The sequence below is a fragment of the Danio rerio genome, chromosome 4 (assembly GCF_052040795.2).
Source record: "Danio rerio strain M-AB ecotype USA chromosome 4, GRCz13ab, whole genome shotgun sequence".
In the NCBI taxonomy this organism is placed as follows: Eukaryota; Metazoa; Chordata; class Actinopteri; order Cypriniformes; family Danionidae; genus Danio; species Danio rerio.
Window position 1 is genome coordinate 43,110,891 of NC_141024.2, and position 24,419 is coordinate 43,135,309.

At 41.9% G+C, this 24,419-nt stretch overlaps 3 protein-coding genes and 1 long non-coding RNA gene across 6 annotated transcripts in view; 1 reads left to right on the plus strand and 3 right to left on the minus strand.

The window, feature by feature from the left end:
* Positions 1-24,419, minus strand: part of LOC101886199 (uncharacterized) — an 883,799-nt gene that overhangs the window by 499,212 nt on the left and 360,168 nt on the right. The window lies entirely within an intron of this gene.
* Positions 1-24,419, minus strand: part of LOC148680967 (uncharacterized) — a 663,035-nt gene that overhangs the window by 228,095 nt on the left and 410,521 nt on the right. The window lies entirely within an intron of this gene.
* Positions 1-24,419, minus strand: part of LOC148680983 (NACHT, LRR and PYD domains-containing protein 3-like) — a 48,555-nt gene that overhangs the window by 6,727 nt on the left and 17,409 nt on the right. For all 3 annotated transcript variants that reach the window (XM_088650075.1, XM_088650076.1, XM_088650074.1), the window contains 4 exons: positions 19,892-20,065; positions 19,185-19,358; positions 18,910-19,083; positions 11,613-11,786 (listed from right to left, as the gene is read on the minus strand). In XM_088650075.1, the coding sequence (XP_088506201.1) occupies positions 11,613-11,786; positions 18,910-19,083; positions 19,185-19,358; positions 19,892-20,065 (696 nt within the window). The remainder of the gene's footprint in view (positions 1-11,612; positions 11,787-18,909; positions 19,084-19,184; positions 19,359-19,891; positions 20,066-24,419) is intronic.
* On the plus strand, positions 20,266-23,220 carry LOC148680984 (uncharacterized). Its single transcript, XM_088650315.1, has 2 exons — positions 20,266-20,371; positions 20,822-23,220. The coding sequence occupies exon 2, from the start codon at positions 20,991-20,993 to the stop codon at positions 23,094-23,096; it is 2,106 nt and encodes a 701-aa protein (XP_088506441.1). The 5' UTR covers positions 20,266-20,371; positions 20,822-20,990; the 3' UTR covers positions 23,097-23,220.

The following is a 24,419-nucleotide window of genomic DNA, read 5'->3' on the forward strand; positions in this document are numbered from 1 at the left end:
TTAGAACGGGACACAGTACGGTTACTGCAGCTACATTAATCTTAAATGATATCACACGCTCTTTAGACAGTAAACATTCCTGTGCTGCTTTATTTATTGATTTATCTAAAGCTTTTGATTCTGTAGATCATAAACTAATGTTGCAGAGACTTAGGCTTTTAGGTTTTACTCAATCTGCTCTAAACTGGTTTGAAAACTACTTTTCAGAACGCACTCAATGTGTGACAGTAGAAAATTATAATTCACCATTTCTAAATGTTAACACTGGGGTTCCCCAAGGATCGGTCTTAGCTCCGTTGTTATTTTCTATTTATATTAACGATTTAGGTCACGGAATAGAATCAGCAAAAATACATCTGTATGCCGATGACACAATAATATATACAGCAGCACATTCTTTAAATCAAGCTGTACAACATCTACAGATTGCTTTTCAAATATTGCAGAGTACGTTGCAAAATTTAAAATTGGTTTTAAATTCAAAAAAGACTAAATATATGATTTTTAGCCGTGGCCGCACTAAGTCAACAGATCAGACAATAAAAACTCTGAACGGTGTTCAAATAGAAAGAGTTAGCTTTTATAAATATCTAGGAGTTTGGATTGATGAGAGATTAGCCTTTGATATACATATTGACAAGTTACTGAAAAAGCTTAGGCCAAAGTTAGGTTTTTTATACCGGTCAAGAAATTGTTTTCCTTATAAAGTCCGCAAAAAATTAGTAGAGAGCACATTTCTGTCTATAATGGATTATGGTGATCATCTCTATATGCACGCAACCGCTACCCTATTAAGAAAATTAGATTCTGTTTATCATGCAGCAATGCGTTTTGTCACAGGTGCAGATTCACGGACGCATCACTGTATTTTGTATGACTCCTTAGACTGGTTATCTCTATATCAAAGGAGAAAATTTCATCTGTACTTATTTATTTTAAAAGCTCTTTTAGGTAAATTACCATTCTATATTTTTAATTTATTAACATTTCACACCAACAATCAAAATACTAGATCTGGTTCATGTATTCGTCTGATAGTTCCAAGGGCATTATCAGAACTTGGCAAACGTGCTTTTTCCGTTCACGCTCCCAGGGCTTGGAATGACCTGCAAAATCAGCTCAATCTTGACACTCTTCCGACTCTGAGTACTTTTAAACATCTTTTATACAACATTTTAAAGGACACCTGCAATTGTTTGTTATGAGATGATGTTTTTAAGAATGGTGATTTTGTAATTTTGTGGTATTGTTTGTGATTTTTTATATGAAATTTTATGTGCTGCCTGCCATCTTGACCAGGTCTCACTGGAAGAAGAGACAGTACTGTCTCAATGTGATCTCCTGGCTAAATAAAGGAAATAAATAAAGGAAATAAATAAACACTTCCAGGACCACCAGACAAACCATACCCCTTATCCTCAGCTCTCCATCCATTTGCCATTCTGAGGGGAGATGAATGCTCACCTCTACCATCCTTGCACGTAGCAACATCAAGCTATCAGACCATGCATTAATAAAAAGACCATGACATTTGGCTGCAGGACCTGACCCTCATCCAACCCATTACATTTTATATGCACTTCAAATACAATCACACTCTACATAAAGGATGCATTTCCACTCACATAGCCCACATCCTCGATGCCATATTTCTCAAATTGCTTTGAATTGCGTTGTCACCCTGATACTAACTTCTGATTTCAGGTCTAACCCAAGGATCTAACCCGGGCATTTCAGCTCTCCCTTCCTTAACCTTATTCTGCTCCAATCTAAAATCTGCGACTACCGAACCTGCAACAGTGGATTCGTTAATCAAAAAAAGAATCGATAATAAATTCATGATAGTACCATTCTTGCCCCACTGTTCAGCGTTCTTGTATTAGTCCGATTGACATTGCGACTTGAAAATTCTCTAGCAAAAACCCTTGATTATTGGTCTCCGCTCCTCACAATTCTATATTCCTAGCATTAACAGCACGATTCCATCAGACGAATACTTGCTGAATTATCATCGCTCATCAGTTTAGCCGGTCGCAATGCTTGGCTTGCAAAAATCGACATTTCATCCGCCTTTAAAAATCATGCCAATTCACCAGACTTCTGGCACCTTTTTGGCATTCATTGGCGCTCACAATTTTACTCTGCAGTCCGATTAACTTTCGGCTGCAAAAGTAGTCCTAAAATTTTCGATATGCTCTTAGAAGCATTATGCTGGATTTTATCTAATAACTACGAAATCCCACATATCATCCATCTCCTCGATGATTTTCTCCTCATTTCCCCACCTTCTTAACCTCCAGCTAAACACCTATCGATCACCCAAAAGGTTTTCAAAAATCTAGGCATCCCCCTCGCAGAGGAGAAAACAGCCGGTCCCAGCACTTCCACAGAATTTCTGGGCATCAACTTAGATTCGAATAAATTTCAAGCATCCCTTCCCAAAGAAAGGATCGACCGTATAATCTCTTTATCTCAAATTTTCCTCGAGAAATAATCATGCACCAAACACGAACTGCTATCTATTCTTGGGCATTTCAATTTCACGATGGGCATAATTCCCCAAGGCCGCCCGTTTATTACTCACCTCCTTCAGCTCTCCTCCTTGGTCCCCGGTTTAGAAGATACCATATATCTTTCTAAACCCAGTCGCAATGAACTCAGCTTATGGATCTCCTTCCTTAAGCAATGGAACAGCTGTTCCTTTTTCTATAGCAACCTAATTTCTTCCTCAGTGGATATTAATTTATTCACTAACGCTGCCCCCTCAGTCGGGTTCGACGGCTTTTACCAAGGTCACTGGTTTGCTTCAACGTGGCCCCCGCAGATGCTCAGTCTACCCAGAAATCAGCAATCATCTGCGCTTTCGAACTCTACCCCATAATCGCAGCAGCGCTTTTATGGGGAGATGAATGGTCCGCCTCTAGCATTCTCGTTCATTGCGACAACGAAGCCACAGTTTATTGCATTAATAAAGGACGCTCGCACGCACTTCCAATTATGCCCTTACTAAGACGCCTCGTTTGGACGGCAGCCAAAAAGCAATTCATTATGACTGCTAGACATGTTCCAGTTTGCAAAAATCAAATTGCTGATTCTCTCTTGCTTCCTTTTCCAGAAATTTCGGCTCTTGGTACCAGAAGCAGACCAGCATCCAACACCTGTTCCACTCTATTCACAAATGATATTGCCATAAAACTTCCATATCTGATCCTTCACGCTGTCGCACCAAGGACCCTTGAGTCATATCTCACAGCATGGAAATCTTATAAATATTTCCACACCCTGTACCAAATACAGTTCCCAGATTTTTCATTGCTAACCATCACCTCATTTATTTCCCACCTCCATACAGCCAAAAAATATCCAGGCGAGCTCCATAAAAAGCAACCATAGTGGGGTCCAATTTTTTCATAAATTGATTTACGGGGCCACCTCAGAAGCCATTTCTAATGCTCAAACTTCCCTCCTCATTAAAGGTATCCAGAAAACACCCCCCCCCTTCCCGACACTAGACTACCCATTACGCTCAATATTTTTGCAAGTGCATACGCACACTACGCAAGGATACCTCTAACTTCACACAGCCCGTACACTAAACGCCATGTTTACCCTGGCTTTTTTGGCTTCCTGAGGTGTTCAGAAATGGCTATCACATCCAATTTCAACCCTGCAATACACCCCACTATATCTGATCTAACATTGCTGAATGCTGAAACACTCGCCTTTTTCATTAAGCAAAGCAAAACAGATCAGATAGGCAAAGGGCATTTTATTTACATATTTAACATTTTTCCCCCACACAGCCATTCCAAACTCTCCTAGCTTTCTCCATTCAAGGAGATCAAAGGAGTCCGACCCACATGCCCCACTTTTTACTCATGACGCTAACCGTCCAGTAACCTGTTTTTGGTTTCAAAAACATCTGAAAGAAGCATTTAGCCTTTCGGGCGTTTCCCCCAAATTGTATTCCAGCCATTCATTTAGAATTGGCGCAGCTACCACAGCAGCTCACAAGGTCTATCCTCGCACCAAATCCAGACCCTAGGTCGCTGGTCCTCCAATGCCTTCAAAGCTTACAATCGCCTCAGCCGATTCCACCTCAAGACAGCCCAGCTAGCCCTAACCAGCTAAATTCCAAACTCCAACTAGGGGTACGAGCTCGACCCTAAGTAGGCTGGAGTGCGCGTGTGTGTGTGCTTGTGTATGGGTGCACATGGGAATGTGTGAGATTGCTCGCGCAGATACAGTGTGCGGTTGCACACGTATACATGCTTATTTGCTCGTAGATATGTATATAGGTGTGGGCATACGTTTAAGTATGCATATGCACGTGCAAGCAAATGAGTATGTGAGCCTATGGGCATTACATGTTGAGCAGGTTGCATGTATGCTCTTAACTTTCCTTTCAAACCTACTATGCTCCTTCCCTCACCATGCTCTGATCCCCGCAGGGGTCCAATCCGAGCTTCGACTCTCACGAGTCATCCCTAGCCCATCCCCGGCCACCCCTTCACTACCAGCTCAAGTAAGAGCCTGCACTACCCCCTCCCTCTTCCCGACTTACTGCCCCATCCCCCCCATGTTATGCGCATACATCCGATGTATACCTGTTCCGATGCGTGTGCATGCATATGCTGAAACAGGAATAGACGCACGTGCATGCTCACGCACGCAGGTTATTCCCTCTCTCCTTTTCTTCCTTTGGCGTCGAGTTCCTCCACCCTCTCTTTTCTTCCTTTCTCATAGGCCATCAATCCTCAGCTCTAACTCCTGCAGGAGTGACTAAAACGAGCTTCGACTCTCGCAAGAGTCCCGCCCCGGCCACCTCCTGCTGCAGTCTCCACCGCCCCCTCCCTTTCCCAGACTTCAGCAGGAGAAATGCCCACAGCAGCTCTGACCCCCGCAGGGGTCGCTCCGAGCTTCGACTCTCGCAAGAGTCAATCACCGCCCATCCCCGGCCCTTACCATGTAATAACCATATATATTCATATATATATATATATTTTTATATGCATATATACTCCTATATTCTCCTTTTCTTCTTTCTGGCGTCGAGATTCTCTGCCTGGCAATTATCTGCCCCTTCTTTCTTCCTTACAGCGTGAGTGCTTCCGCTACCTTTACCCTTCTCTGATCTCCCCTCTTATCTCCTTACCCTCCTATTTCCTCAATTTCTTTTCCAGCGTTAAATTCTCCGCTAACTGTTTCTTTCAGCGTTGCTCTTTCGCTATGTTCTTCCTTTCGCTTAGGCCCTTAATCCTCAGCTGTAGCTAAAACGAGCTTCAACTCCTGCAGGAGTTCAGGCCCTGGCCACCTCCCACCCTCTCATGCAGGAGTCTCCACCTCCCAAACCTTCCCGACTCTTGCTTGAGCAATCTAACCCCAGCTCCCACCCCCGCAGGGGTGTATACATTTGAGCCTTGACTCCCGCTGTCAGGATCTGTCATTTCATGACTTTATTTTTTACATGTTATGATTTTGTTTCTCCACTAGATGTCCCCATTTCTTCCCATGTGTTGTTTAAGTTCAGTAATTACGTGATTGGTTTCACTTGTGTCCTGTTAGGTCTTGTGTATTTAAGTTGACTAGTTCCCCTGTTTCTTTGCTCAGTTATTGTTGATGCTAACCCTTGATGGTCGTAAGTCTTCTTGCTTCTCTAAAGTCTAGTTTACTCAGAGTTTTGTGCTACATTGCCTTTTTCTAGTTTTTTGGATGTGTTTTGCTTGCTCTAGATTTTTCCAGAGATATTTTGCCTGTTGGCCTTTTTGTTCCTCCGTTAACCAGTCTTTTTGTTATCTCTGCATTTTTTGTTCCAAGTCTGGATTTTTTATGTTTTGTAAATAAATCTCTCACAGAGCAAGTACTGTCTTGTTGTTGGGATCATTGTCCTCCTGTGGCTTAGTGGATAAGCCTTCAGTCTCTGACACTGGAGACCTGGGTTCGAACCCTGTGTCTGACAGAATAACTGAGCCAAGAACAAACATGAATCCAGAGACACAGAACCCTCAGGATCTTCTTGCCACAGTAGCCCAGCAGGCTTCTACAGTCCAGCGACATGAGCAAGCCCTAATGCAGCAAGAAACACTCATGGCCAAGCATTCGCAGGTACTTTCTGACATAATGACCTCTATTCGTCAGCTTTTCGACAGGTTACCTTCCAGCCCTACTCCTGCCTCCCCTGTAGCCTTAGTACCCAATGCAGAGACTCGAGTGACCTCTCCACTCACAGAACCTCGCCTGCCACCACCCCAAAGCTTCTCAGGTGATCCTAGTGTATGTGATGGATTCCTAACCCAATGTGCTTTAACTTTTGAATTACAGCCATCTACCTTCCCCTCAGATCGGGCCAAGATTGATTATGTAATCACCCTGCTGTCTGGTAAGGCTCTTTCATGGGCCACTGCAGTCTGGAAAACTAAGGCCCCTTTCTGTTCCAGTTTCACAGATTTCGAAGAGGAGTTTAAGCGGGTTTTTGATCACCCCCTCAGTGGCCGGCAAGCCTCTAAGAAACTCCTCACCCTTCAACAAGGTAGTGGTAGTGTGGCCGAATATGCCATCCATTTCCGGACCGTTGCAGCAGGGAGCGGCTGGAATAATGAGGCACTCATGGTCTGCTTCCAAAATGGGCTGTCTGAGGTAATTAAAGACGACCTAGCTACCAGAGAACCTGCTCTGGACCTTGAGACTTTGATGGACCAAGCTATTCGCCTTGATAATCGTCTGAGAGAAAGGAAGTCGAACTGTTCCTCAGCCTCCACACCATTTCTCACTCCATCCCCTCAAATTTTACAAACTGCTCAAGACGTTTCAGAACCCATGCAGTTGGGTAGAACTCGTCTCTCTCCTACTGAAAGAGAGCGCCGCATGAGAGAGCGATGTTGCCTATATTGTGGTCTGTCTGGTCACTTTCGGTCTACCTGCCCTCAGCTCTCGGGAAACGCTCAGCCCCGTACAGGCAAGGAGGGACTGTAACGGGAGCTTCAGTCAATACCATACCTTCCAAATCTGGGTTATTCCTCCCCATCACGCTCACATGGGCAGACCAGAAATGCCAACTTCAGGCCTTTGTAGATTCTGGGGCTGCTGGAAATTTCATGGACCTGACCTTAGCCAGAAACTTCAAAATTCCCAACGATCCCCTTCCTGGTCCATTATCTGTTACTGCTCTGGATGGTAGACCGTTAGGTCCAGGAGAAGTCACCCACCTCACCTCCCACCTTGGTCTCTCTGTTTGTCAGCACCAAGAGAAGATTTGCTTTCACTTGATACACTCACCAGAGTTTCCAGTTATCCTTGGGCACCCCTGGCTGCTTCAGCATAACCCTCATATTGATTGGCCCACTGGCACTGTTTTAGGTTGGAGTCCCACATGCCAAACCACCTGTCTGAGTCAGAAACCCCTCAACCCTATTCTCGAGTCTCAAGAACCCCTAGATCTGTCTCTAGTCCCAGCTCCATACCATCACCTAAAGGCCGTCTTCAGCAAAAGGAGAGCTACCTCCCTGCCCCCCCACCGCCCATATGACTGCGCCATTGAGTTGCTTCCAGATTCCTGCCCCCCAAGAGGCAGTATTTTTTCACTGTCTCTTCCCGAACGAACTGCCATGGACAACTATATAGATGAATCTCTTGCAGCAGGGATTATCCGGCCATCCACTTCTTCCGCGGGTGCTGGTTTCTTCTTTGTGGGGAAGAAAGATGGTGGACTTCGTCCCTGTATTGATTACAGGGGGCTCAATAAAATCACTGTCCGCAATCGCTATCCCTTACCTCTCATGTTTACTGCATTTGAAATTCTTCAGGAAGCCTCCATTTTCACAAAACTCGACTTGCGCAACGCCTACCATCTTGTGCGCATTAAACAAGGAGACGAGTGGAAGACCGCTTTTAACACGCCCACTGGGCACTATGAATATCTGGTCATGCCCTTTGGTCTCACCAATGCCCCTGCTGTTTTCCAAGCCCTTATTAACGACGTCCTCCGAGATATGCTTAACAAGTTTGTGTTTGTCTACTTGGACGACATTCTCATTTTCTCAAGATCCCTCCAAGAGCATGTACAACATGTCAGTAAAGTTCTCAGGTGCCTCCTTGATAACCACTTGTACGTCAAACCTGAAAAATGTCAGTTTCATGTGTCCCAAGTTAAGTTCCTGGGGTTTGTCGTCAAACCTGGACAAATTCAGATGGATCCACAAAAGGTCCAGGCAGTAAAAGATTGGCCTTCCCCCTCATCTATAAAGGAGGTACAGCGTTTTCTTGGTTTCGCCAATTTTTACAGAAAATTTATCTTGAACTTTAGTACCGTGGCGGCCCCATTATCTGCTCTCACCAAGGGTAACCCAGCAGGTTTTCTATGGGGGCCAGAGGCCGAACTGGCCTTCAACAACCTCAAGAGTCGCTTCACCTCTGCACCTATTCTTCTCCTTCCCAACCCAGACAGACCCTTCATAGTAGAAGTGGATGCATCGGATGTAGGTGTTGGGGCAGTATTATCCCAGAGAGGAGATGACAACAAGTTGCATCCGTGTGCATTCCTCTCCCACCGCCTCACTCCCACTGAAAGAAACTATCATATAGGTGACAGAGAGTTACTAGCCGTTAAGTTAGCCCTGGAGGAATGGAGACACTGGCTGGAGGGTGCCAAACACCCTTTCGAAGTGCTCACAGACCACAAGAATCTCGAGTACATCCAACAGGCAAAGCGACTCAACCCCCGCCAGGCACGTTGGTCCCTATTCTTCAACCGCTTTCATTTCACTCTTACTTACCGACCAGGCTCCAAAAACCTGAAACCAGATGCTCTGTCCAGAGTTTGTGTTAAATCTCCTCAAGAAGATGGCATTTCCACTATCATACCTAGGTGTAAGATAATTGCTCCAATCCAGTGGGACATGGAGAGCATGGTAAGGAAGGCCCAAGACCGAGAACCTGATCCTGGAGGAGGACCAAATAATCGTCTGTTTGTCCCTAAAGCTGTCAGAGCTAAGATCCTTCAGTGGGGGCATTCCTCGCAACTTACCTGTCACCCTGGGTCTTCTCGCACTCTCGAGTTCCTCCTGAGATGATTTTGGTGGCCCACTATCAAAACTGATGTTGCTACTTTCATTAAAGCTTGTCCTACCTGCAACCAGAGTAAGGTCCCTCACAGTTCTCCACAGGGACACCTACACCCACTTCACATCCCTCACAGACCATGGTCACACATCTCGATGGATTTCATCACTGGACTCCCCTTATCTCAGGGAAACACTACCATCTTAGTCATTGTAGACAGATTTTCCAAGGCAGCACGATTCATTCCCCTTCCCAAACTACCCTCTGCTAAAGAGACTGCTGAAATCGTCATGAATTATGTATTCCGGGTCTTTGGTGTTCCACAAGACATTGTCTCAGATCGAGGACCCCAATTCTCTTCTCGATTCTGGCGAGCCTTCTGTCAATCCCTGGGTGCTACTGTGAGTCTGTCTTCAGGTTTCCACCCTGAATCTAATGGCCAAACAGAGAGACTCAATCAGGATCTGGAAACTACCTTAAGATGCATGGCAGCTAACAACCCTACTTCTTGGTCTCGCTTTATCATTTGGGCGGAATATGCTCACAACACACTGTGTTCAACTGCAACTGGCATGTCCCCATTTGAATGCCAGTTTGGATACTCTCCTCCACTGTTCCCTGAGCAAGAGGTAGAAGTGGCTGTTCCCTCGGCTTCCCAGTTTGTTAAACGTTGCCGTCAGACCTGGAGGAAGGCCCGCCTCAAGCTTCTCAAAGTCTCCAGTCAGTACCAAAGTCAGGCCAACCGCAGACGCAGACCAGCACCCATTTTACGTCCTGGGCAAAGAGTCTGGCTCTCCACAAAAAACATCCCCCTTCGGTTGGAGTCAAGGAAACTCGCCCAGAAGTACATTGGTCCTTTCAAGATAGCCAGGAAAGTCAACCCTGTTACTTACCGTCTATACTTGCCCAAATCTTTAAAAATAAATCCCACTTTTCATGTGTCTCTGTTAAAACCTGTTTTTTCTTCTCCCTTTTCCGTGACAGACAAACCTCCTCCTCCTCCTCGGTACTTTGGGGGCCAGCCAGCCTACACAGTCCGCCGAATACTGGATGTCCGTCAAGTGCGTAGATCCATGCAGTATCTCGTGGACTGGGAAGGCTATGGTCCAGAGGAGCGCTCCTGGGTTCGGGCCAGAGATATTTTGGACCCCAATCTGATTCGAGACTTTCACTCCGGTAAATTAAGGTCTCCCAACAAGAATGTCAGGAGCCGTTCCTAGAGGAGGGGGTCCTGTCAGGATCTGTCATTTCATGACTTTATTTTTTACATGTTATGATTTTGTTTCTCCACTAGATGTCCCCATTTCTTCCCATGTGTTGTTTAAGTTCAGTAATTACGTGATTGGTTTCACTTGTGTCCTGTTAGGTCTTGTGTATTTAAGTTGACTAGTTCCCCTGTTTCTTTGCTCAGTTATTGTTGATGCTAACCCTTGATGGTCGTAAGTCTTCTTGCTTCTCTAAAGTCTAGTTTACTCAGAGTTTTGTGCTACATTGCCTTTTTCTAGTTTTTTGGATGTGTTTTGCTTGCTCTAGATTTTTCCAGAGATATTTTGCCTGTTGGCCTTTTTGTTCCTCCGTTAACCAGTCTTTTTGTTATCTCTGCATTTTTTGTTCCAAGTCTGGATTTTTTATGTTTTGTAAATAAATCTCTCACAGAGCAAGTACTGTCTTGTTGTTGGGATCATTGTCCTCCTGTGGCTTAGTGGATAAGCCTTCAGTCTCTGACACTGGAGACCTGGGTTCGAACCCTGTGTCTGACAACCGCGGAGTCAATCCAGCCCTGCCCTCACCCCGCCTAGGCTCTAGCAGTCTACTTTGCTCTGCTCCCGTAGGAGCTTCTCTTCCTAAGCTATCAACGCTATATCCAGCAGCCGGATATGGCTTTGTTACATCTGCTTTTTGGGGGGCTCTTCAATACGCGGCTGCTGTCCTGAGCTATACAAAGGCATTTTGGGGAGTTCTCGAGATCTACCTGAGCTCAAACTCCCCTCCCGCCTTGCAACGGGAGGGAGCCCTGGGCTCGAGGATCTCATGAGCTCAGGGCTCTCTCCCTGGACAGCATGCCAAACAAGCTTTTATAATTAATCATCAGCTAAGTGTGAACTCTTGAAAGTTTATAAGCAGAAAAGAGCCAGATTACAAGATATGTGAGATATTTGCCAGAAACATCGTTGTTATGTCCATATTGTGAATGTAAATTTATATTGTTTATTTTCTTCCTGTTTATAGTTTTACTCCGCCCTTATTAAAGTGTGATAAAGAACATTCTGTGTCTGTGAAGTTAATGAGGGAGAGTTTAACTTGCTGTTAAAGTATACACTTTATACACTATATACAGTTCTTCAGCAGAAATGTAGAGAACAAGTTTCACTGCTCAACTACAATGCTGAAACTGTACAGTGTTAATATGAGATATAATATCACGCTTAATGTGAGAACTGCCCCAGTGCACTGACATATTTAACAGGTTTGATTAATATCTGGACACTAGAAGAGCAGTGAAGTATCAAAGTATCTGTATTCCCAATAAAAAAGGCCAGTTCTGCTCCACATACTTGAGTTTGTCCAGTGTGTAGTTTGGATCCTCCAGTTGTTCAGAGAGCAGCTTGACTCCTGAATCTCCTGGATGATTGTAGCTCAGATCCAGCTCTCTCAGGTGTGAGGGGTTTGAAGTCAGAGCTGAAGACAGAAAACCACATCCTTCCTCTGTCACCATACAGCCAGACAATCTACAAACACAGCAATAGTCCACATCACACAGTTGGACAATCACACATCTCTTTGTGTTGTGAAGATGCTGACTGCTGTTTCTGCTCATGTCAACAGCAGTGATGAACACACACATCCTGATCAGCTCTCCTTATTGATCACATCAGCACACACACACACACTCACACACTCAACAAGGACTCGACATCATCTGTAGAAGTGTACAGAGCAAAGACATTGTTCATAATACACCACATCAAGCTGTAAAGTCTGCTGTGAGGAGGAAGAAGACACACTTGAGCTCAGAAGATCATCTTAAAGTCATGTATAAAACACAACAGGAAATGAGCTGATTTCATCATTTATATTGTGATTCTGTTGTGGACTAAAACAAAATGAGCTCAGACAAAAACAAACCCGCTCTCTTCATGTGTTCATCACCTGACCCACAGTCACATTCCCCTGTCAGTCAGACACGAGCCCTGATCAATAAGAGACTGAGCTGAAGGAAAATGAATGAGTGATCTTCAATCTGCTTCAACACACACACATTTGTATAGATATGAATAAATCACAGCCCTGCAGATGTTTAGTTTCTTCTTCTGCCAATCCACTAAAGGGGCTCTACATCTGGTATCACCTGTTCACACTGCTGTAAAAGCAGGTAAAGACACGTTTACACCTGTAATCTGAAAGCAGTGTTAGCGCTGCACTTTACCCAGAGATATGAAGCGCTGCTATGGAGTCGTGTTAGCATCATATTTGTAATGTTAACACTGCATTGTGGTTAGGGATGCAATGATTAACCGGTTTCAGTATTAAACATGCTTTAATTCATCACGGTTTCTTAATCGTAAAGATTTCTCAACATCGTTTTTCTGCATGGATCAAAACTGCTGCAACTAAACACAGTTATGGCAAAAAAAATGCAAACGGCTGAAGTTCGAGGAAGACACAATGGAAAGTCCACAGGTTTGCAAACCCACCTACAGTTACAAAAAATAGCGGCAATGAGAGCGATGATGAGGTGAATGTTGATCCGCCAGCCGAGAGAGTGTTTTCAGAGAGAGTGCTGAAAGACTCAGAGTGTCTCCACTGATTAATGGCCTGAATCTCGATGTTCAGCACAAATGTCTGCTAAATGTAAAATCTAACACTCGACACGTCATCGCCAAAGAAGCTCGCCTTTACTAAGTTTAAACTGAAACTGCGGCTCATGATGAAGAACTGTACAGTTTTGAGCCGGTGGTCATCGTGAGAATCCTGCTCTGCCTGCTCATATATTGGGTCGGCTGACTCGCCTGCTTTATTCCACAAACACAGGAAAATGTAAATCAGCGTATAACGAGACTGAGCATTACAATGACACGAAACATTTAAAGAGCGACAGAAGAGAGACGTTTCTTCCTTTCTTTTATTTTACTGTTTAGTTACTGATGATGACTGCTGTGCAGCTTTCAGAAACCTTGAATTAAATTATTTATTATATTATTTTGTTTTCTAGCAGAAATATTCATTATTAATTGACATGCATATAAAAACAATAGTGCAAAATAAATATTTCTTTCTGCAATGCTTCATTTTTGTTTGATGACAGTTTATTTTCATAAAGTAACAGTAGTAAACAGCAGTAAACAGACTTTTTATAGCAGATAACTCACATTCAAGCTCATTGGAGAAAGCCTGATGATGATAAATGTTATTCATTGTTAGTATTATTGTCATCATCATCATCATCATCAATATTGTTTTATTATTATTATTAATAATTATTAGACATTAATTTTGGATTTTAATATCAATTATAATTACAGAATTAGTTGGATAAATATTTCTGCTATTTGTTAGTCCTGATTGAGGATGTTTTTAAATACAATACATCTATTAATAAACTCTTTGCAATGGCACTCCTGCATTTATTCTGGAGCTCCTGCATTTATTCTGGCGCTCCTGCATTTATTCGGGCGCTCCTACATTTATTCTGGAGCTCCTGCATTTATTCTGGCGCTCCTACATTTATTCTGTTGCTCCTACATTTATTCTGGTGCTCCTGCATTTATTCTGCCGCTCCTACATTTTGTTGTAAATGAGGGCGATGCCAATCCTCTTGTGCAGCACCAGAGGGAGCCATCGCCAGAATTCTAATTCGACTCACGGACTCAAACTCCCATAAGCCCTGCTACCTGGCACTGATTGCGGTCCAGGTGCAGCTCATCAGCTCTCGTGTATATATACCACACTCACGCTCTGGTTCTTTGCGAAGTCTTGATTTGCCTGGCTGTCATTTCTGAGCGGTCCATACTCCCTGCTTCGGACTGATCTGTGTTTCTGACCCTGTTCTTGTTCTACGATTACGAAAGACATCTGCCTGCCCCTGATCTCCAGCCTGTTATTCTGACCAGTAAGATATCTGCCTGCCTTTGAACTTTTGCCTGTCCCACGTTCTGTCTCCTGGATTGCCCCTTTGTGTTTGTATGTATGTGTGCTTTTAATAAAGCTTGCAAATGGATTCAATGCCTTCTGACTCATCACAACACATTTATTCTGGCGCTCCTACATTTATTCTGGCGCTCCTACATTTATTCTGGCGCTCCTGCATTTATTCTGGCGCTCCTATATTTATTCTGGCGCTCCTACATTTATTCTGGCGCTCCTGCATTTATTCTGGCGCTCCTGCATTTATTCTGGCGCTCCTACATTTATTCTGGCGCTCCTGCATTTATTCTGGCGCTCCTGCATTTATTCTGGCGCTCCTGCATTTATTCTGGCGCTCCTGCATTTATTCTGCCGCTCCTGCATTTATTCTGGCGCTCCTGCATTTATTCTGCCGCTCCTGCATTTATTCTGGAGCTCCTACATTTATTCTGCCGCTCCTGCATTTATTCTGCCGCTCCTGCATTTATTCTGGCGCTCCTGCATTTATTCTGGCGCTCCTGCATTTATTCTGGCGCTCCTGCATTTATTCTGGCGCTTCTACATTTATTCTGGCACTTCTACATTTATTCTGGCGCTCCTGCATTTATTCTGGCGCTTCTACATTTATTCTGGCGCTCCTGCATTTATTCTGGAGCTCCTGCATTTATTCTGGAGCTCCTGCATTTATTCTGGCGCTCCTGCATTTATTCTGGCGCTCCTGCATTTATTCTGGCGCTCCTACATTTATTCTGGCGCTCCTACATTTATTCTGGCGCTCCTACATTTATTCTGGCGCTCCTGCATTTATTCTGGCGCTCCTGCATTTATTCTGGCGCTCCTGCATTTATTCTGGAGCTCCTGCATTTATTCTGGCGCTCCTACATTTATTCTGGTGCTACTATATTTATTCTGGCACTTCTACATTTATTCTGGAGCTCCTGCATTTATTCTAGCGCTCCTACATTTATTGTGGCGCTCCTACATTTATTCTGGCACTCCTGCATTTATTCTGGCGCTCCTACATTTATTCTGGCACTCCTGCATTTATTCTGGCGCTCCTGCATTTATTCTGGAGCTCCTACATTTATTCTGGCGCTCCTAAATTTACTCACAACAACAACAAAAGTGTGTGTTTAGCAAAATAAGGATAATAAACAGTGCAGGCATTCTCTCTTTTCTCTCTCCGTGAACTGATTTTAGAAATGTGTCAGTAAAATACACTGATACTCTGTGAAAACAAAACACACAAACATAAGACACATAACTACAGAAAGCTTGAAGTGTCTACTCTTAAATGCAGCAAGTGCATGTTGAAAACAAATATTGCTTGATAAAGTAATCAGTATGAAACCAACACATTGGGCTCTATCATACACCCGGCGCAATGCAGCGCAAGGCGCAACGCAATTGTTGTTTGCTAGTTTCAGCTCGGCGCAAGAGTCGTTTTGACGTTTTGCTCCACGCTGTTTAAATAGCAAATGCATTTGTGCTCAAATGTGCCCCCATAGGCGTTCTGGTCTAAAAAAGGAGGCGTGTTGAGGCGCATTGCTGGCGCGTTGCTATTTTGACAAACCATAATAGATTTTTCAATAGACTAGAAGAAAGCAGTCCAGCGCAGAGCGTGTTAGTTGTGCGCCTCGCTTAAACACTGCTTAACACTGTCACAGTTGGGGTTGGGGAAAAAGGAGCGAGGACCCAATAGCAACAAATAATATGGGTTTCATTAATAATAAATTACATATAAAACAAAAAGGCAAAACAAACTACCCCGAGGGGGAAAACATTACTAAAACACAAACAAACTTGGCTGGCGAGACAAGACAGGAGCATGAACACAGGGGAAGTTTAGAAGAAGAACTGGCACAGAACAGCAGATGTGAGGGGATTATAAACAGACGTAAATTAACACAAACAGATTAACATATTTAACTAATAATGGGTTAACAAGGAGGGTGGGACTTGACAATAGATGGGAGAGCACATGAAACAAAGAGACAACACAAGTCATGCGCTCACATAAAACAGGACAAGAACATGCAGCCAATGAGAGAACTCAATAACCACATGTTCATGACAACACAAGCACAACACTAAAGCACACGACAAAAGCACGTGACCACAATGTAAGCACATAGCCACGTGCTTTGACAACAGACGCAAGACACGAGCACACGATAGATGAACACCTTACCGTGTGCTCACACATACTGTACGCAACGCACATGCTTTATCTCAGCGACAACCAAAACCGAAAGCAACTAGACGAAGCCGCTGAGATTGAAACAGCGCGATGCCAACAGAACAAACACGAGTACAAGAGCGCGCGTCCGAGGCACCACGCTAAGCACGCTCTGCGCACACCCAGGAAGGCGCGCACACAAGGAGACTAACACAATGACAGAAACAGGACAAGACAGAGCTAGTGTCTGGAATCTGCCACCAAAACAAGAATTTACAAGACCAGAGTGGCAGAACCCTGACAAATGCACACAGGATGTAGAGCAATATGCAAATATCTTTACATATTAAAAAGAAATAAAATATTAAGGATATTTATAGGATATAATAAGCATATGTACAGGATATAAATATAAAAGATTAAAATATTACAAAACACATTATTTTCTAGCCTACATAAATATAAACACCCACCACCTCCATGCTTTTGTATAATGTTATTATTATTATTAGCAATATTATATATGGGGAACAGCATCTGTATTAGGATCAGGTTTTTGAGCACACTTTATTATTATTGTTCATTAATGTCTAGTTTCTAAGTCTGAGCTCATTATTTATAGTGCGGCCACGACCACAAGGCTTTGATATTACAATCATCCCTGTGAGGCACAGGCTCTATATACTCTGTGCTCAGAAAAAACAGCAGAATCTCCACCAATACATGAGAAACACACAAGAGAGACATGCCTGCATAAAGCTTGGTGAACTGTCCAAGTCATTTTGAAAACAAATGTTGTCTTGTTAGTTAATACACAGATATCTCCCGGCAATGCCTGAACTCATGCACACCCACAAACAATCACAGCACACTAGCTGGAAAGTGTGTTTCATTTTCACTCAGGAATAAATTGAAATTACGAACCATTTACCCTGACGGGACCACTGTGATCTGATGCTGCTTTATTCAGAAAGTCACTCATGTTATACATGTTTATATTTTTACTTTTTAGTTATTTTACTGTAATTGAACCTGTTAAAGTTTTCAAACAGTGAACTAAGACTGCAACTATTAGTAAAATCTATATTAAAGGTCTTCAAATATGATTTAGATTTACAGTAATTGTTTTTCATGTTTAAATCTGATTTATTCTTGTGTTTAAAGCGTTTGTCATTCCTCTACTTCAGTGTCTCAGACTCATTCAGAAATGATAATTAAATGCTGGATTAATGCACAAGAGAGTTTGGCGAACACGTTTTACACCATTTCAAATATATATTATATGTGCGGCTGTATAAGTCACATACAGCGCTCAGCATAATGGAGGACAGCCCATTCTGAAAACCAAGACTTTCCTTAATTTCTCAGTCAATATAGGCAGTGTATTCTGCTGCATTTAAACAGAACACATTTATTAAACAGATTTATTTATGAACATCATATTTTAGTCACCAAACATAATCAGAAATAGAAAGATAATACAATTAAATTCAGGCAATATATATATATATATATATATATATATATATATATATATATATTGCAAAACAAAACAAAAAAAGTTTCAGCTATATTTTTCATTGTTTTGCTTCTCTTGATTTTTTCTCTTTTTTAATTTTGTATTCAATAATTTTCTATAGCACATAGATGTGGTTGTACTTGTTTTTAGACCGTTATCTTAAGTTATTTTGTTAGACGAGCTCCTGATTTGGCTAATCTATTGTATATGCACAAATATAATACTGTAGAGCTTCCTATTAAAATATGAATGTAAAAGAGAGATTAGTGAGGGGTGTACTTATATATGCTGAGCACTGTATATTGTTCACCCAGAGTGTTTACATGGTCACACAGCAGTAACACAACAAGCATTTAGTTTGGGCTAGCTTCTGCAGATGGACATTGCTGTACACTGCCCTTGATGGGTGAGTGGGGGAGTGTCTGTTGTCTCTCAGGTCTGAATTCATGAGCATTGTCACTCACATATAAAGCTGAGATCACCCAAATCAAACTTAACAAAATGTAGATCATTGTAATGTTTTCTCTGAATAAGAGAACAGAATAATTTCCACATAATTGTGCAGTAAATATTCTAGTCTATAAGACGGCTTACTCTAAAGTCTTGTTCAGGCACATTCAGTGTGGTTTTTGGATCTTATTTCAGCTACATTTGTTTCTCTAAAACCAACTAACCACACATAATATTTATTTCTATAACACAAGCACGTACATCAATATTTCTCACATATTATTGTAGCTCAGATTGTGCTAAATACTAATGAAACACATGTTGGCCAGTTCTGTGTAATAAGTAGCTGAAATAAGCACAGATGTCAGGGCATGTCAAAACATCTCAGGGGCCAAAATCACCTCAGACCCCTGAGGGTTAACTACAGGTATAGTATGAGCAGTGTGAAACACAATTACTGATAAACCATAATTCCTGTTATCTGGGGTTTAGTATCACCCAGGGTTAACATGTTCAAGCATGAAGAGCTCTAATATGAAACTGTCTGACTGTAGTTATTGTAGAGTGGAGAATCATTTACCTCAGTGTCTCCAGTTTACAGTTCACAGTCTTCAGTCCATCAGAGAGCTTCTTCACTCCTGAATCCTGCAGGTCATTGTTACTCAGGTCCAGCTCTCTCAGGACACAGTTTGAGGATTGTAGAACTGAAGACAAACTCTCACAGCACTGAACAGTGAGATTACACATGGCCAGTCTGAGAAAGAAGAGCACACATTACTAAAAACCACACTGTTAATGTGATCAGTCAAAACAAAACAAAATATCAATCAATCAATCGGGTGTTTAAACTCAGACCTCAGTGTGTCCAGTTTACAGTGTTGACTCTTCAGTCCATCAGAGAGCTTCTTCACTCCTGAATCCTGCAGGTCATTGTTACTCAGGTCCAGCTCTCTCAGCACACAGTTTGAGGATTGTACAGCTGAAGACAAACTCTCACAGCACTGAACAGTGAGATTACACATGGCCAGTCTGAGAAAGAAGAACACAGATTACATTAACAGTGTGATTTCAGTCATTCATCTGATGTAAAAACAAACTTTGAGGTTAATAATATGACAAAACTATTGTTATTTGTGTCTGTTAGAATTATTGACTATTGTTATTTAATAAAACTGAATATTAAATGTCATCTAATATATTCTTGATTATTTTGAAATGTAAGAAAACTGCTAAATTTGAGTTCAGATAAGAGGACCACGAGACTTTATATATTTATGAACCTGCAAAATGCAAATGATCAGAGCCTGTCAAACCTGCTCCAATAAACCAATTCACAGATAAACTATAAATACAATCATTAAAAATATTAAATATAAATAAAGATTTAGAGGTAATTAAATAATCATTAAAATACACTGATTTCCTGAACTGTTTAAGAAAAAGAGCAACTTTCATTTGAGAAGCAGCATTTTGCAGTTTCTCCACTAATGCTCTTAAATATATCTGGACATTTCCATCTCAATCAAAACACTTTTAATGTTGTTGAGTGGAGAATCATTTACCTCAGTGTGTCCAGTTTACAGTGTCGACTCTTCAGTTCATAAGAGAAAAGCTTCACTCCTGAATCCTGCAGGTCATTGTTACTCAGGTCCAGCTCTCTCAGGACACAGTTTGAGGATTGTAGAGCTGAAGACAAACTCTCACAACACTGAACAGTGAGATTACAGCTCTGTAGCCTGTGAGGGGAAAACAGAATTAATGATTTTGGATTTATCTATTAATCCAGAGCAGAGACAAAACATTTAAATTGTAGAAAAGGCTCTAAGGAAAGCTAGACTTTTATTAACAGACTTGTATTCTGAAAACTTAAGAGTGCATTTCCTGATGCTTCCAGTAGGAGGCGTTACAGTTATAGTTTCACTTTTCTGCTGCTTTCATTATTCAGTCAGAGATCGACGGCTGTGCAGCTAAAGTGTAATCCTGTCACTCCTGAAGTTCGTTTGGTGTTTTAAGTTTTCCAAGTGTTAGTGCATGACATTAAAGTAAGTTTTTCTCTTTATTTCTGTATGTTTTAGCCTTGTTGAAGTGTATTTGTATACATTTACATCTGTATGGGCATGCCCAGACATGCAATGCTTGATGCTTCATGTCCGATCAAGTGATCATTAAGCTATATAGAGACAGCTAAATGCCTCATTAGCCACTATAAATGTTAAAATCTTTTATACTGCAGTTATTAATCAATATTATTGCATTTGTGGTGATGTTTGGGAAATTATTTAATTATTAATGCACTTGGATTCAGTATTACACATATTGCTGATAATGTATCATCTTTATTTGTAAGATTTATATTATTTAGAGCTATAATTGTTATTTAGGATAAGCCTGTAAGCTTTATTATACCTAACTAAGCAAAGATTGATTATTTTGAGTACATGTACCCATTCAACTGTACTAATTTATCCTCATGTTATTTATGTTATTTCTAGACTAAATATCAATACACTTTGGAAAGAAGTTCCAGTCTCCTCATTTGTTGTGTCCTGACCGACACCCAGGATTGTTTGCTGAACATAATTTGAACTAGAGCCAAGCAGTTTCCTTTCCTCTCCAACAAACTGGTCCTTCGAGCCGGATTTAGCATTCATTCCTGATATTATGGAGTCTGATGAGGAGATGGTTTGTAAGACCCGACCTAAACGCCAAATACGTCCACCAGCTCGATTTCAAGACTTCCAAGTGCAGTATGTAAGGAGCCGACCTATGACTGAACATGCTACCTCCTATTCATGTGAAGTCCCAGCCCAAGTGACACCTTTTCAGTCATCATGGATTAATCATGAATACATAGATGATGATACTGCATATCCTACAGGCCATCAGTTAAGACCATCTGACTACAGTTATACAGCACGCAGTCAGTCCTTACCTCAGTCCTTTACCCCAGTCCAGCAGCCTAATTACCCTGAGCCTGAACTTTATAGTGAGCTTCAAGCTATTTGTAGAGAAAATGCGCAGCTGCTGCAGTCACAACAAGCCTTTCGTGCTGACTTAATGGAGTTAAATGCAGTTCGTACTGAGTTCAAAGAACTGATTAAAGTTGCTCAAACCCTTAGAGCCGATCTCCATACCATCTCACAACATGACAGTGCTACAAGGCAACCAGTGTCCCAACCTCCATTAAGTATTCCTACTTCTACTGATGATGAAGAGTGGCCTGAGCCCCCTGCTTGGCCTGAACCAGAGTCAGAACTGATAAATTCTATGAAGAATATGAAGTTATCAAACCCTAGCACTGTGAATTACCGAGCAGAGGTACCAAAGTATGTTAACATCTCACAGACTCCACATTTGCAAGGATGTCAGTCTTCTAAGTCTTACGCTCGTGTCCAGATGTGCCCAGATGTGCTTCCCCCACCTCCAACACCTGAAGATCTCAAAGTGTTATTATCCTCAGTTGCACAGCCCCAGTATTACAGTCCCTCACGTGCCCAAATTCCTTTCTCATCTTCTCAGTATGGAGCCATGTCAGATCACCTGTGCCATTCAGCTCATCCAATGAAGCTAAAGTCAAACATGCCATCTCTAACCCACCCTACAGGATCAGAGTATGTTTATAGAGGGCCTACCCCTACTATCCCTAAATTCAGTCGACCAGATCCTAGTGAGTTTGCCAGACTTCGCATAGCTTTAGAAAATCTGCTTCCGCCCGATGGGACAGAACTGTTTAAATATCAGATACTGGTTGACCACCTAAAGTTGGATGAAGCTAAGCTGATTGCAGATGCATTTCTGAATTCTCCCACTCCATTTACTGACACCATGTTGGCTCTTCATGAGAAATTTGGTCAGCCCCACCAACTGGCACTGAGAAAAATTGCAAGTGTTCTAGAGGCCCCTGATGTAAAACGTGGGGACACTGTTGGATTTCAGAAGTTTGCTCTCCAAGTACAGTCGTTGATGGGTCTGTTGAAGACATTAGGGCCTGAAGGTGATATTGAGCTGAATTGTGGGTTACATGTTGCTCGTCTTTTGAGCAAACTCCCTTCTGACCAGCGAGCTGAGTTTCGCCGCCACATGTTCCGACAACCCGGATGTGTACCTACCTTACATGATCTTTCCAACTGGCTCCGCTATGAAGCTTGGTGTCATGATTTTAATGTTGACATGACATCACGAGCAGCACAAGACAGAACTTTTTTCCGACCTATACAAAATAGAAGGTCTGTTGCCATTCTTCATGGAATTGGAGAGGCTCAACCTGTATCTCCCTTGCCCCCTCAGAAAGCTCAGATAAAAGGAACCTTTCATAAAATAGAGCATGCCTTCACTGCAGATAGCCTGAATCTGTCCCAGCAATCCTATCCTATCGATCAGTTGCAAAGGAAGTATAAACACTTACGTGGACTTCCTATCCCCTCCATTAAAGATGCCCAGCCTCTGCTTCTAATTGGATCGGATCAACCTCATCTCATTACCCCACTTGAGCCTATCCGGTTAGGTCCTCTAGGTGGTCCAGCTGCTGTCCATACACGCCTCGGATGGACTCTCCAGGGCCCTGCATCATTTATGGGGCGGCCAGCCTCCTCTCAGCACTGCCTACTGACCTCCATACTTCCACCACAAGATGAACTCCTCATAAATGTTCAAAGACTCTGGCAGATGGATGCTGTTTCCCATAGGGATGACAAGGAGGTGACTCGATCTAAGCAAGATCAGCAGGCATTAAAGCTACTCGAAACAAAGACTATCCGCACAACGTGAATGGCACCCATTGGCTTGCAACGCCCTTACTCCGTGATAAGGATATGCCTCCTTTGCATGCCCCTAAGGCAGGGGTCGGCAACCCAAAATGTTAAAAGAGCCATATTGGACCAAAAAAAACAAATATGTCTGGAGCCGCAAAAAAATAAAAGCCTTATATAAGCCTTATAATGATGGCAACACATGCTGTATGTATTTATATTAGCTATATTAGCCTACTATAAAAATGACTTCGTTGGCTACAAATACATACTGAGCCTTCATGATTAAATGTTCATTTCCCTGCAATGCATCCTGTAGAGCAGGCGTGTCCAAACTACGGCCCGCGGGCCATCTGCGGCCCGCAATCAGTTTTGTGGCAGCGAGGCTTTTTATAAATATCAATAGAATCTGGCCCGCTATACAAAAATGAACGTAATTCAATAAATAACCACCGGGTGTCGCTATTACATGCATTCAATTAAGCAGCAGTTCTTGTTATGATCTATCTATCTATCTATCTATCTATCTATCTATCTATCTATCTACACACAGTTGAAGTCTGAATTAGCCCCTCTTTGATTTATTTCTTCTATTTTTAAATATTTCCCAAATGATGTTTAACAGAGCAAGAACATTTTTACCATATGTCTGATAATATTTTTTCTTTTGGAGAAAGACTTTTGTTTTATTTCGGCTTGAATAAAAAGCGGTTTAAATTTTTTTATGAACCATTTTAAGGTCAAAATTATTAACCTTTAAGTCTTCAGAACAAACCATTGTTATAAAATAACTTGCCTAATTACCTTAACTTAACTAGTTAACTTGATTAACTTAGTTAAGCCTTTAAATGTCACTTTAAGCTGTATAGAAGTGTCTTAAAAATATCTAGTCAAATATTATTTACTGTCATTATGGCAAAAATAAAATAAATCAGTTATTAGAAATGATTTACTAAAACTAATATGTTTAGAAATGTGTGGAAAAAAATCTTCTCTCCGTTAAACAGAAATTGGGGAAAAAATAAACGGGGGCTAATAATTTAGGGGGGGCTAACAATTCTGACTTCAACTGTATTTATATATATATATATATATATATATATATATATATATATATATATATATATATATATATATATATATATATACGTGTCTGTGTGATGTATGTAAAATTTGGCCCGCGACAACGTTTGTTTTTTTGCATCTGGCCCTCGGCCCAAAAAGTTTGGACACCCCTGCTGTAGAGAATGACGCGCCACGTGACTACTCTGTTGTACGATGCCGTCTCAAGTTTAACTTAATTATAGTATATTAATGAATTATGTTTAATGTTCAAGTTTAA